General features: G+C 41.1%; 1 protein-coding gene across 2 annotated transcripts in view; it reads left to right on the forward strand.

Moving 5' to 3' along the window:
- The first annotated feature begins 979 nt into the window (after positions 1–979).
- The window catches only part of LOC125297810 (NACHT, LRR and PYD domains-containing protein 12-like), a 50449-nt gene continuing 35722 nt past the window's right edge, over positions 980–15706 (forward strand). Inside the window, exons 1-6 of one of the 2 annotated variants that reach the window (XM_048248306.1) lie at positions 980–1076; positions 1700–1728; positions 2139–2174; positions 2655–4491; positions 6682–6855; positions 12316–12489. In XM_048248306.1, coding sequence (XP_048104263.1) covers positions 1009–1076; positions 1700–1728; positions 2139–2174; positions 2655–4491; positions 6682–6855; positions 12316–12489 — 2318 coding nt within the window. In that variant the 5' untranslated portion in view covers positions 980–1008. The remainder of the gene's footprint in view (positions 1077–1699; positions 1729–2138; positions 2175–2654; positions 4492–6681; positions 6856–12315; positions 12490–15706) is intronic. The other variant, XM_048248307.1, reaches the window with a different exon arrangement.

The raw sequence follows: 15706 nt of genomic DNA on the forward strand, positions 1-15706 counted from the left end.
TCCATCTGTGAAAATATCCTGCTGAAATTAAAATGAAATGAAACACACACACACACACACACACACACACACACACACACACGGTGCAACTCACCGAGTGGTTAGTGGTGTTCGTTGATTATTAAAATCAAATATATCAGCGCAATGTATGATTTCCAGCCGTCTTATTTGCTATTGTGGAACTATGTTTTCAGACACAGGGATCAGATTCCAAAAATAATTTAGTGGAAATGCATGGATTCCAGTTGCCACTGGAATCCATGCATTTCCACGGAATTATTTTTGGAATCTGATCCGTTATCATACCTGTTCGTTCGTACTCGTCACTCGACTTATCGTGACTAAATTCAAGATGGCGTCGACGGTAAAATTCCTTAAGGTACTGTCCGTATAAATCATCTTGTAAATAAACTACCAGTGCTTTTTCAAAGTTCTCCATGTCTCGTTTTAAATGTCAAGGCCCTGGGAAGTCTACCAATGAAGTATGGAGCTACTTTGAGCCTCGTAAATGGTGTAAAACAGGGATTTATTTGCATGGCTAGGCCGATGCCAGAGGCACCCCCATTGAAAAAGCTTTTGTAGCATCGGCTAACTAGCGCCGTATTTCTGAGTGCAGGGGACAAGCCGAGGTGAGCTATGAGACATACGTTCACACTCGGTATCATGTTTCAACACACTTTAGGTCAATATCACACCGGAATTCTCCTTTAAGGGTTGTTTTAGAACATGTTTGAGTATGCCTGTTGGTAGCCACTCTGAGTAGTCAAAGGCGATTCAAAATGAGTCAGAAAAGTCGAGACAGGACCAATCGTCAAAATTTCGGTGTCCACCACTCTAGTTCATCCAAAACAAATCAGAAAACGGACTCAAAGTGCTAAATACCGAATTTTCCTTTAAGAGGGGGTGTTTGTAACATTAACTGGGTACACATTCAACTATTAATGTTGATTTTATGCATTGTGTCTTTGTGTTTACAGACCTCCATCTCCAGTGCCCAGCGGTGTGTCCATGAAGAGTGATGAGTCCATGCCTGAGCCTCTTAAGATTAGCAGTGGACCAGTCCCATCAGGACTAAAGTGAGTTTAGACATATGTGTGGTACGCAAACACACACACACACACACACACACACACACACACACACACACACACACACAAAGTGAATGCTGTGAACACACACACTCTCACTCTCTCTCTCTCACATACACACACACACACACACACACACACACACACACACACACACACACACACACACACACACACACACACACACAAAGTGAATGCTGGAGCTTGTGGCTTCCCATCCCATAACAAAAGCACCTGTGTATGGGAAGTTTTTCCAAAGACAAAAAAGAAATGATAATGAAAGCCTGTTTTTGTCGGAGTGTTTTCCGTCTGTGTAAATATCCTGTCGAAGTTAACAATAAAATGAAACACACACACACACAGACACACACACATACACCCACACACACACACAAAGTGAATGCTGGAGCTTGTGGCTCCCCATCCCATAACAAAAGCAACAGTATCACCCGAGTATGGTAAGTTTTTCCAAATAATAAAAAAGAAATGATCATGAAAGCGGTATTTCTTCAATACTCGTATGAATATTATGTTGTATGTATTTACTGTAAGTGAATAATTGAAATGCATTTATAATGAATTTCCATTGGCTTATTGTCATGTTTCTCCAGGGAGGTTGCAGAGTCAGGAGAGAAAGATGGTGAGACTTTAACACATTCTACACCTACCTGTACCTCATGTCTGAACACTTTAACACATTCTACACCTACCTGTACCTCATGTCTGAGTACTTTAAGACATTCTACACCTACCTGTACCTCATGTCTGAGTACTTTATGAGTACTTTAACACATTCTACACCTACCTGTACCTCATGTCTGAGTACTTTAAGACATTCTACACCTACCTGTACCTCATGTCTGAGTACTTTAAGACATTCTACACCTACCTGTACCTCATGTCTGAATACTCTAACACATTCTACCTGTACCTCATGTCTGAATACTTTAACACATTCTACACCTACCTGTACCTCATGTTTGAGTACTTCTCACTGAGTGCACTCTATTGATTTCTTAAGTAACTTTTTATTTTTACTTTTTGTATTAGATGGTGCAATTGTTCAAGACTCAAATAAGGAAGATGGTTAGACTTTTATAATGACACCCTAATTAAATATACAGAATAATTATGATGCAGTAGTTATTTATAACTACAATATAGGCTAATAATGAATCATAATTGTTATGTTGCTTCCTAATGTCTTGATATAGACAATTCTGTATACTCACACAGAGCAACACTCACACGCTTTTAGCTGGTTCACTCACTTCTTCTAGACTGGTTTATTACATACGAGAACTCAACCAATTACAAAATACTGAGGCGCCCTAGTGGTCACTATTCATATAGCACAACATTTAGCTACATATATAAAAATAATTATGATCATTATGGACATAGATTCAAGTATTTCCATGAAACATCACTCATCATAAATTACAATATACACAATTTGAAAGTATGTATACAGTAAATGTATAAGTCATGCAAAAATGTATGTGTGAATTATTCTAGCTGAGTACAGTGGATTGATTTCTTATTACGTTTCTTTTTTTCCAGTAGATAAAATTCTGCAGGAAGTCAAAGCAAATCACAAAGAGTGGATGAAAGAGAAGTTTGGTGAGATTTATGAGTGTCTTGAGGAGGGAAAGAACAAAACACTCCTGAGTAGGATCTACACAGAGCTCTACATCACAAAGGGAGAGAGTGAAGGCGTCAACACTCAACATGAGGTTCGCAGGATTGAAACACAATCAAAATTCCAAAGGGCAAATGAAGACAAAATCAACTGTATTGACATCTTTAACTGTTTACTGGACCATAAGACAATCCGAACTGTGATGACCACAGGCATTGCTGGTATAGGAAAATCTGTATGTGTGCAAAAGTTCATTCTGGACTGGGCAGAAGGAGAGACCCATCAGGATGTTGATTTCATATTTGCACTTCCATTCCGTCAGTTAAACTTGAAACAGAATGGTGATGATTCATTCACTCTTCATAAACTCCTCTGTGATTTTCATCTTAAATTAGATGAAAAGGTCATAAAAACAGAAGCGTTCAGAAAGTCGAAGATCATATTGATCTTTGATGGTCTGGATGAGAGCAAACTCTCCCTGTTTGTAGAACAGAACAAAGACTTACAAGATCCCTCGAAGACTGCTTCAGTGGATGTGTTGATAACCAACCTCATCAAAGGCAATCTACTGCCTAAAGCGCTTATTTGGATAACCTCCCGACCAGCAGCTGTCAAACGGATCCCTCCTAAATATATTGACAGGTGGACAGAAGTACAAGGGTTCAATGACCAACAGAAGGATGAATACTTCAAGAAGAAGATTAAGAATCAAGTTGAAGCCAACACAGCCATCGCTCACATTAAAAGGTCAAAGAGCCTTTACATCATGTGCCACATTCCTGTCTTCTGCTGGATCTTAGCCACTGTGCTTCTGAAAAGGATCAGTCAAGTCAGTACAAGTGACTTGCCTAATACACTAACTGAGGTCTATATCTGTTTCCTGCTCACAGAGACAAGTAGGAAGGGCCAGAAATATGACGAGGACCATCAACAAGATGATGGAAAACGTCTGCAGTCCAACAAAAAGGCTATTTTGAAAATATCTGAACTAGCATATAAAGAACTGCTGAAGGGTAATATCTTGTTTTATGAAGACAGTTTGAAAGAGTGTGACATTAAGGAAGATGACATTTCATTGTACTCTGGTATGTGCTCTGAGTTCTTCAAGAGTGAGATTGGAGTCGACCGACATAAAGTTTTTTGCTTTGTGCATCTGAGCATTCAGGAGTTTCTGGCTGCTTTCTTTATGTTTTACTCTTTTGTGAAGAAGAACAGAAAAGCCCTGAAACATTTCACCTCATTGGAATCGTCTAGAGCAATGACGAGTTGTCTGACTGAGTTCTTTAAGTTTGGCTTCAGAGGCCCTTCCATGACTGATTTTTTTAGAGCTGCAGTAGATAAATCCATGCAGAAGGAAGATGGACATCTGGACCTTTTCCTTCGCTTCCTCTTGGGCATCTCACTGGAGTCCAACCAAAAACTCCTACAAGGCCTTCTAACACGCACAGAGAGAAGTTCAGACAGTCTGAAGAAAACAGCCAAGTATATCAAAACACTTATGAGTGAGGACACAAAAGTCCCTGAAAGATGCATGAATCTGTTACTCTGTTTGTTGGAGGTGAAGGACAACTCCCTTCATCAGGAGATTCAGCAGTACATGAACTCTGGAGAAGAGCTCTCACCTGCCCAATGTTCAAGACTGGCCTACATGCTTCTGGTGTCAGAGGAAACACTGGATGAGCTTGACCTGGCTAAGTACAAGTCATCAAATGAGGGACGTAAGAGACTGCTTATAGTAGTGAAGGCTTGTAGGAAAGCACGGTGAGTAAGAATAGCAGCTCTGTCATGCATTTGAATCTGAATTATAATAAACTACATAGCAACAAAATAGCTTCTTAATACTGGTGTTGTATTGAGGGGTATAGTGGTGATGTAATATCTCATTAAATTTAGAGCAATAACCAATCTTCCACATGTGTTATGTTCAAGGATTAAAGTTCTCCGTCATAGGACGGATTTCCGTCAATTCGATTTTAGAAATGTCATATTTGAGATCGATGCAGATCCGATGAGAAAAAGAATAGGAGGGGGACTATCACCTTTGCTTTTCCAAAGAACACGTATGGAGGACTATAACGGTCTAAAAGTTGGATTATAGTGACACAGAGACAGCTGATGAGGTTGGCCAATCCGTTTAACTTTTTTGGATATGATATTGTGAGCTCTGTGTGCAAATTCGGAGAAGAAGCGTAGGCTGTGTTCTTTCCGTGCATCAATGTAGACAATTTCTTACTATCGCGAACTCTTGTCAGGGGAGGTCATTCATTTCGGGTGTCACCTATGACTTGAACAGATAGCCTTCTATGCCACCCGATGTAGGCTACTATTATTGTTACAGTTTTTAATCAATGCAACTAACATTATGTGTAAAGCGACGCAATATAAACCGTAGCCTATGCAATGTATTATCCCGTCTGTTATGACATGTACAACAATGTTTTTCCCAATTTGCGACGGAAGGTTTTGACTGAGCGTGTTAGCATAAAAAAAATAATAATATCACTGTCATCATCGCGAACTGTTGAGTAAGGGGGTCAGTCTGTTTGTGACGCACAGACAGCCTTGTAGCCTATTTTGTTTAGGCCTCACTTTTAACGACAGTAGGTTGTGAGTGTATGTTGACAAAAAATAACCATACAATTAAAATAGTCAACTTAAAACTTTGCTATAAAATATTATTAATTTATAGCACAAAACCATAACCAGTAGGCCTACCAGAACCTCACATATTAGAGTCATGATTTTGTGTCGTCTATTTGGCAAGGCCACTAGCTGTCATGGATGCGTTGTTGCTAAAGGAAGGCAGGTGTCAAAAGTTAAAAAATAAATGGAGATGAGCAGCTGTTGGAAACGGGGGAGAACTAATAAGCCATGGTGTAAAGAAATTAAAGTGCCAGGGGTTGCAAGAAAATGGTTTATGGATGCAATAGGAAAACGTTTTAACACGCCACCAATCAGAAGACCGCCATAAGGTTAACGTTCGTGCACTTCAGGACATCTTCCCTACCTGGTGCAACTAGCCACCACGACAGAGGTAGGCTACGTTTATCTATGGCTGACCGTTTTTACGTTTAGAAAGTAGGCTACGCATGTTCTTTCATAGCGCAACACGACCTGTCCCTCACCATATCGCGACCTCTTGTCAACCTTATACAATCTGTTGCTGAAGACAAAAGCACCGTCTCCAGATAGTCGTTATCAAATGCGCAGACCTCCTGCATGAGCACACACAGTATTGCTGCTCATTGGAAAACTGAGTTGTCTGTAAAACTCAAAATTACCATGTTTTCATTAAATGCGGATGAGGCAACAAATGGAAATATGAACAATATCTAGAATGTTCTGATTTGTTACTTTGATGAGGAAATGGGAAGTCTTGCAAACTTGATTTTATAGATTTTACTTGGTGTTGAATTGCATATTAACAAGAAAAAAATCTCCCCTTTAAACACTTTTGGCCTGAAGTAATTAAATAAGAGTGTGTTAAAGCCTTTCTACAATATTGCTGCAGTAGAAAAGAACAGCAATGGCTAATCAGCAATGGTCAGGGATGGTACTAAAATATATTTTTGTTCATCAGGAAAACTCAATCTCAATCAAGAACACTCTCAATTCGCCTTATTCACATTCACGCGGCTAAAACGAGGCTACAGGGTACACAAACCATAGGATTTTTATGTTCTATGCATTCACCTGTAGGTGGCATTAATTATATAGTAAGTGTACCCTGTAGCCTCGTTTTGGTTTAAACAATGGGCCCGTGTGAATAAGGCTTAATACTCCCTTTACTTTGCTGTTTGCATCTTTTTGTACATTAAAACCAATAGGTCGCGACCATAAAAAAGGGTGCTATCTCTATAGGTAGATATGAACAACGTATGACTTATGGCCTGAAAAAAGTTCAGTCAAACGATTTTTTTTTCACTTTAATCCCTGGTTATGTTACTGCAGATTGGTTAATTGTCATCTTGAAGAAGATTCCTGTGAGGTCCTAACATCTGCTCTTCAGTCAGAAAACTCCCTGTTGAAAGAGCTGGACCTGAGTTCTAATCCTCTGAGGGATTCTGGAGTGAGGTTGCTGTCTGTTGGGCTGGAGCATACTAACTGCAGGCTGGAAACACTAAGGTGAGTGATGTGGTTACAATATGATGAGGTTAACAAAATAGTACCTGTAGGCTACTTAACCCCTTAGGCGCCAGAGGTTTTTTTTTTCAAAACGATCAATTTTGACATCTTCATTTCAAAAGGCTATATCTTAAAAGTGATATAAGAGATACAGACTTTCTGTAAATTAGAGAAATATTAAGGATGACCCAAAGTTTATGTAAAGATCAAAGTCAAAGTCAAAGTCAGCTTTATTGTCAATTTCTTCACATGTTCCAGACATACAAAGAGATCAAAATTACGTTTCTCACTATCCCACGGTGAAGACAAGACATATTTTACCAATTTAAGTCCACAGACAAACATAATATTCAAGTAAAAAAAAGTAAGTAAATAAGTAAATAAGAGGGCACATATAATAATGAAAAAAATAAGAGCAGCAAAATTTGGTTGAAATTGTGCATAGACAGTCAATAAAATACTAGTGCAAAGTCAGGCCAATAAAAGGCTTGGGTAGTTCTGTTTGACCTAAGTAAGAAAGAAAGTGGCATAGTGGTGCAAGTTATGTAAGAGCAGCAGAAGTGTTGTGTTTTCAGGACAACAACACCAAGTTGTAAAGTGTACAAGTGTGCAAGTGTGCAAGTGGAGTAGTGCAGGCGGCCATTGTGGGTCCAATGTCCAGGATGTTATGTAGCTGAGGGTGGAGGGGGGAGGAGGGGAGAGTTCAGCATCCTTACAGCTTGGTGTATGAAGCTGTTGGTGAGTCTGGTAGTCTTGGGGAGCGCAGGCTTCTGTACCTCTTCCCAGAGGGCAGTAGATCAAACAGATTGTGAGCGGGGTGACTTGCATCACTCACAATTTTGGTCGCCTTCTTGCGGGTGAGGTGGGTGGTGTAAATGTCCTTCAGGGGGGGAATGAAGCACCAATAATCCTTCCAGCTGTGTTCACTATGCTGCAGGGCTTTCCTGTTGTATTCAGTGCAGCTTCTGCCCCACACAGCGATACAGCTGGAGAGGATGCTCTCAATGGTGCCTCGGTAGAATGTGGTCATGATGGCTGGTGGAGCACTTGCTCGCCTGAGTTTCCGCAGGAAGTACAGGCGGCGCTGAGCTCTCTTCGCCAGTGATGCAGTGTTGGTGGTCCAGGAGAGGTCTTCACTGATGTGCACCCCCAGGAATTTGGTGCTGCTCGCTCTCTCCACCACAGCACCGTCGATGGTCAGTGGCAGGTGTTGGGTGTGACCTCTCCGGAAGTCAACAACAATCTCTTTGGTCTTGCTGACGTTCAGCAGGAGGTTGTTGTCCCTGCACCACGTGGTCAGATGGTCGACCTCCAACCTGTATTGAGTCTCGTCGCCCTTGGTGATGCAGTGTTTCCCCTAGAAATTTGTCCAGCAGCGGTGCTATTACTTGGCGGGGGGGCATTTTCAGCTTTCTTTTACATTATTGGTTAAAAATGATAGAAGAAAAATGAAATGGCACAACCCAGAAAAAGATTATTTACAATTTATTTAAATTTGTCTTAATGGCAAAGACCACACCCAATCTGCGAGCACTTAATTGTTCTGGGCTTTTCAAAGAACATCTCTAAGGCTCTTTGGTAATTGAATTGAATTGTGGGGGGGCCATTAATGCTGACACGCATGCACGTAGCCAGATGCTCTCCTTGTAGTCTATTTCTCAGTCCCAAAACAACAAACCCACGTATAAAAAAGTAAATACTCACTTTTCTTCTACATCACTCCCACAGTTACCATACAACTCACTCACAATTAACTTTCGAAAAGACCTAGGCTACTTGATTGAAGTCGCGACCGTTCGTCTCACCGTCCAAGAGAACGCTGAAGTTATGAGAACACGTCTTTCTGATAAGAGAATGTAGGCTCCTATATGTCTAATGCCGTAAACGTAGAAAAGGTCTGTTTGTGATAGTCTATTATAGCTAAGTGGACAGAATTTAGGCTATAGGCTACGTATATGCCAACATATGCTCATATTTCCTTTAACTATCAGACAGTTTAAACAGGCCTAGACTGTGTTCGCCTAGCTTTCCCATGCAAACATTACATATAGCCCTACGCTAACGTTACAAGTCTAGGCTACAATTAACGTTAACCCTCTAGGCGCCACAGGCGACTATAGTCGACAAGATGCGGTACTGAATAAAACGGCCGATTTAGTCAAATAGGGGGTCATATTTCGCTCGACTTCCACTCCACTAGATGGCAGACATGTCATACGTCATCCCCGAAGTAAAAAAAAGGACACGCTTTAAACAAAACTTTCTAGCTACAGCGCATTGAATCAGTGCATGAAATACCGGAGCTAGTGTGCGTGTGAGCCACTTTGTCAGAGCGATATTGTCAACGTCAGCGTAGTATTTGCATTAGATTATCGCCTAATGGCATCAAAAAAGTTTACCTGAAATGAAGTGTTGGGTCTTCTATTCGGACCCTGATTCTGAAGGGGAATATCTGCCTTCAGAAAATGACGGTGATTCGCTTAGTGAGGCTTCAGATCTGCCCTGCCTTGCAATGATGCAGCTGGACAAAGTGAGAGTTTACTCCATAGTTTAGCTTACACCAAGCACAAACGTTGAATCGCTTGCCCAATGTCACTGGTGGGAATAATGTTTCACGGTTCGGAGTGTTCATCGGAAAGTTAGCAGGGTGTTAGTGGTGTGGCTTAACGAGGCTGGAGGTAGCCTAATATCCATAGCGCTTAGCTTCTGTCTTCTGAACGTGTGCCTCCACAATCGCGGGCGACAGTAACGTGGGTGGAGCCTTTGTCTAATGCCACTGGGTATGTTAGACGAGGTCGAAGTGCTCATAGGACAGTTAGGGGGGAACGTTGTGGCAGTGTGGGGAGTCGCAATGAGAATGACAGTAGGCCTAGTCCGAGCTGCGCAAATTCTCTCCACTCGGCGCGCGCGAGGCAGATCTGGACATGCTGCTCGCATGGTGGAGGTGGTGACACGCTCTCTCCCTCTCCCTCTCCCTCCCACACACACACACACACACACACACACACACACATTAGGTCATGCATAGTCTATCACAAGATGATGGGAATGCCGGCCCTGTATGGATAGGGATATGGAGTCATTATCTCTACAGCAAAAGGCCTGCTACATAAAAAAAAAAAAAGTCAGCCATTTAGTAATGATTTACACTGTTGATTTGCTATCTACTTCCCTGATCATTTAGGACATACAGTACACTATGTGTTCCTTTTTGTGTGTTCATGTCCTTGTGATGTGTGTGTCTTTGTCAGCTAAGAAAAAAAAACAAAAAAACATCAACAAAAACAACAAAAAGAAAAAAAATACTAACATTGTCTCTTGTCTTGTCTCGTCATCTCACTCCTGATCTGTGCCTTGCCGTGGCAAATGAGCTTTTGAACTAAACAGGTCTTGTCTACTTGTGTTTGTGTGTCATCTGAATAATATATATGTGCCCCATACATGGAATCAGAGTGCCTACTGTATATAGTAAATGGAAAATCTCTACAGCAAAAGGCCAGTCTACCGCTACATGCATTTGGTTTGTTTCTGCCATTTATTAGTAATGATTTACACAGTTTGTTCACTACTTACTATTTACCTGAGCATTCAGTATTGTGCAATATAGCATACAGAAGGTGAGGGACATTTTGGGGGGAAAGAAGAGGTGCATTTTATCATTCAAACATGCAACTTTTCATGAAAATTCTATAATCCAAGATGGCCGCCACCATATGACATCATAATATGCAAATTAGATATAAACATTTAATCTCTACATACACTTTGGGTCATCCTTAATATTTCTCTAATTTACAGAAAGTCTCTATCTCTTATCACTTTTAAGATATAGCCTTTTGAAATGAAGATGTCAAAATTGATCGTTTCGGAAAAAAACCTCTGGCGCCTAAAGGGTTAAGACCATACACCTTGTAGCACATTGGTTTACTCTATTGCATTACTTACGTTTTAATAATTTGTCGTTGAATGTTGATGGAGGCTCATCTTTGGGAAATCAGCTCTCTGGATAAAATTGTCAGCCGGAGCAAGAGTTCTCAGAGTTGACGACACGGGGGTAAATCCAATCAGCAGAAAGAACCGCATCACAACAGTAGGCTAAATCGCAACAAACTTTTTTTCCCCCATGTTAAATTAATTTCGGTAATCATGAATTGGTTTCTTTTATTTGATGTAGGCTAGGAGAGGAGGATGCATGTTTCACATTAGTGTCAATGTGTCAAAGCAGGCTTTGGATCAGAGGAATTGCTCAAGCTTAACATATGGCATAGGCTACAAGTTTAATTCACGGCATACAAACAGCTTCGTGATGAAATATAACTAATATCATTTTTATTGTCACCAGGCCTATAAGTAGGCTATTCATTGTGTAACCTACAAGTGAACGATGACACCATAGGCTACACTGTGGCGGAGCAAGACCCCATCAGTCGGATAGCTAAACAATGTAACCGTGTTCAGAATGTAGGCTAGCCATATGGGCTGCAGACTTGTCTTTGGGCTTGTAATCACCTGACACATCATGCCGCATATATGTCCTGAATAATGAGAGGCTGAGTGCGGATTTGATGCACTTATCTTACTCAAGACTTTCAGAAAACAATTTCGAGATGACGTTGGCCGTTGTGCTTTTACAGTGTGTTAAGTGAATCTCGTGATATTATGTTGCAGCGGCGCTGCGCCGCTGTTAAATACATTGTAGGGGAAACACTGTGATGAGACCCACCAGAGTTGTGTCGTCAGCAAATTGCTGCTCATTGGAAAACTGAGTTGTCTGTAAAACTCAAAATTACCATGTTTTCATTAAATGCGGATGAGGCAACAAATGGAAATATGAACAATATCTAGAATGTTCTGATTCGTTACTCTGATGAGGAAATGGGAAGTCTTGCAAACTTGATTTTATAGATTTTACTTGGTGTTGAATTGCATATTAACAAGAAACAAATCTCCCCTTTAAACACTTTTGGCCTGAAGTAATTAAATAAGAGTGTGTTAAAGCCTTTCTACAATATTGCTGCAGTAGAAAAGAACAGCAATGGCTAATCAGCAATGGTCAGGGATGGTACTAAAATATATTTTTGTTCATCAGGAAAACTCAATCTCAATCAAGAACACTCTCAATTCGCCTTATTCACATTCACGCTGCTAAAACGAGGCTACAGGGTACACAAACCATAGGATTTTTATGTTCTATGCATTCACCTGTAGGTGGCATTAATTATATAGTAAGTGTACCCTGTAGCCTCGTTTTGGTTTAAACAATGGCCGCCGTGTGAATAAGGCGAATACTCCCTTTACTTTGCTGTTTGCATCTTTTTGTACATTAAAAACCAATAGGTCGCGACCGCAAAAGGGGTGCTATCTCTATAGGTAGATATGAACAACGTATGACTTATGGCCTGAAAAAAGTTCAGTCAAACGATTTTTTTTTCACTTTAATCCCTGGTTATGTTACTGCAGATTGGTTAATTGTCATCTTGAAGAAGATTCCTGTGAGGTCCTAACATCTGCTCTTCAGTCAGAAAACTCCCTGTTGAAAGAGCTGGACCTGAGTTCTAATCCTCTGAGGGATTCTGGAGTGAGGTTGCTGTCTGTTGGGCTGGAGCATACTAACTGCAGGCTGGAAACACTAAGGTGAGTGATGTGGTTACAATATGATGAGGTTAACAAAATAGTACCTGTAGGCTACTTAACCCCTTAGGCGCCAGAGGTTTTTTTTTTTCAAACGATCAATTTTGACATCTTCATTTCAAAAGGCTATATCTTAAAAGTGATATAAGAGATACAGACTTTCTGTAAATTAGAGAAATATTAAGGATGACCCAAAGTTTATGTAAAGATCAAAGTCAAAGTCAAAGTCAAAGTCAGCTTTATTGTCAATTTCTTCACATGTTCCAGACATACAAAGAGATCAAAATTACGTTTCTCACTATCCCACGGTGAAGACAAGACATATTTTACCAATTTAAGTCCACAGACAAACATAACATTCAAGTAAACAAAAAAGTAAGTAAATAAGTAAATAAGAGGGCACATATAATAATGAAAAAAAAATAAGAGCAGCAAAATTTGGTTGAAATTGTGCATAGACAGTCAATAAAATACTAGTGCAAAGTCAGGCCAATAAAAGGCTTGGGTAGTTCTGTTTGACCTAAGTAAGAAAGAAAGTGGCATAGTGGTGCAAGTTATGTAAGAGCAGCAGAAGTGTTGTGTTTTCAGGACAACAACACCAAGTTGTAAAGTGTACAAGTGTGCAAGTGTGCAAGTGGAGTAGTGCAGGCGGCCATTGTGGGTCCAATGTCCAGGATGTTATGTAGCTGAGGGTGGAGGGGGAGAGGAGGGAGAGAGTTCAGCATCCTTACAGCTTGGTGTATGAAGCTGTTGGTGAGTCTGGTAGTGGGGAGGCGCAGGCTTCTGTACCTCTTCCCAGAGGGCAGTAGATCAAACAGATTGTGAGCGGGGTGACTTGCATCACTCACAATTTTGGTCGCCTTTGGGGGGTGAGGTGGGTGGTGTAAATGTCCTTCAGGGAGGGGAGTGAAGCACCAATAATCCTTCCAGCTGTGTTCACTATGCGCTGCAGGGCTTTCCTGTTGTATTCAGTGCAGCTTCCGCCCCACACAGCGATACAGCTGGAGAGGATGCTCTCAATGGTGCCTCGGTAGAATGTGGTCATGATGGCTGGTGGAGCACTTGCTCGCCTATGTTTCCGCAGGAAGTACAGGCGGCGCTGAGCTCTCTTCGCCAGTTATGCAGTGTTGGTGGTCCAGGAGAGGTCTTCACTGATGTGCACCCCCAGGAATTTGGTGCTGCTCGCTCTCTCCACCACAGCACCGTCGATGGTCAGTGGCAGGTGTTGGGTGTGACCTCTCCGGAAGTCAACAACAATCTCTTTGGTCTTGCTGACGTTCAGCAGGAGGTTGTTGTCCCTGCACCACGTGGTCAGATGGTTGACCTCCAACCTGTATTGAGTCTCGTCGCCCTTGGTGATGCAGTGTTTCCCCTAGAAATTTGTCCAGCAGCGGTGCTATTACTTGGGGGGGGGCATTTTCAGCTTTCTTTTACATTATTGGTTAAAAATGATAGAAGAAAAATGAAATGGCACAACCCAGAAAAAGATTATTTACAATTTATTTAAATTTGTCTTAATGGCAAAGACCACACCCAATCTGCGAGCACTTAATTGTTCTGGGCTTTTCAAAGAACATCTCTAAGGCTCTTTGGTAATTGAATTGAATTGTGGGGGGGCCATTAATGCTGACACGCATGCACGTAGCCAGATGCTCTCCTTGTAGTCTATTTCTCAGTCCCAAAACAACAAACCCACGTATAAAAAAGTAAATACTCACTTTTCTTCTACATCACTCCCACAGTTACCATACAACTCACTCACAATTAACTCGAAAAAGACCTAGGCTACTTGATTGAAGTGCGACCGTTCGTCTCACCGTCAAGAGAACGCTGAAGTTATGAGAACACGTCTTTCTGATAAGAGAATGTAGGCTCCTATATGTCTAATGCCGTAAACGTAGAAAAGGTCTGTTTGTGATAGCCTATTATAGCTAAGTGGACAGAATTTAGGCTATACGTATATGCCAACATATGCTCATATTTCCTTTAACTATCAGACAGTTTAAACAGGCCTAGACTGTGTTCGCCTAGCTTTCCCATGCAAACATTACATATAGCCCCACGCTTAACGTTACAAGTCTAGGCTACAATTAACGTTAAGACCATACACCTTGTAGCACATTGGTTTACTCTATTGCATTACTTACGTTTTAATAATTTGTCGTTGAATGTTGATGGAGGCTCATCTTTGGGAAATCAGCTCTCTGGATAAAATTGTCAGCCGGAGCAAGAGTTCTCAGAGTTGACGACACGGGGGTAAATCCAACCAGCAGAAAGAACCACATCACAACAGTAGGCTAAATCGCAACAAACTTTTTTCCCCATGTTAAATTCATTTGGTAATCATGAATTGGTTTCTTTTATTTGATGTAGGCTAGGAGAGGAGGATGCATGTTTCACATTAGTGTCAATGTGTCAAAGCAGGCTTTGGATCAGAGGAATTGCTCAAGCTTAACATATGGCATAGGCTACAAGTTTAATTCACGGCATACAAACAGCTTTGTGATGAAATATAACTAATATCATTTTTTATTGTCACCAGGCCTATAAGTAGGCTATTCATTGTGTAACCTACAAGTGAACGATGACACCATAGGCTACACTGTGGCGGAGCAAGACCCCATCAGTCGGATAGCTAAACAATGTAACCGTGTTCAGAACGTAGGCTAGCCATATGGGCTGCAGACTTGTCTTTGGGCTTGTAATCACCTGACACATCATGCCGCATATATGTCCTGAATAATGAGAGGCTGAGTGCGGATTTGATGCACTTAACTTACTCAAGACTTTCAGAAAACAATTTCGAGATGACGTTGGCCGTTGTGCTTTTACAGTGTGTTAAGTGAATCTCGTGATATTATGTTGCAGCGGCGCTGAAAATCCAGCGGCGGCGCTGCGCCGCTGTTAAATACACTGTAGGGGAAACACTGTGATGAGACCCACCAGAGTTGTGTCGTCAGCAAATTGCTGCTCATTGGAAAACTGAGTTGTCTGTAAAACTCAAAATTACCATGTTTTCATTAAATGCGGATGAGGCAACAAATGGAAATATGAACAATATCTAGAATGTTCTGATTTGTTACTCTGATGAGGAAATGGGAAGTCTTGCAAACTTGATTTTATAGATTTTACTTGGTGTTGAATTGCATATTAACAAGAAAAAAATCTCCCCTTTAAACACTTTTGGCCTGAAGTAATTAAATAAGAGTGTGTTAAAGCC

Source organism: Alosa alosa, chromosome 7 (assembly GCF_017589495.1).
Source record: "Alosa alosa isolate M-15738 ecotype Scorff River chromosome 7, AALO_Geno_1.1, whole genome shotgun sequence".
Lineage (NCBI taxonomy): Eukaryota > Metazoa > Chordata > Actinopteri > Clupeiformes > Clupeidae > Alosa > Alosa alosa.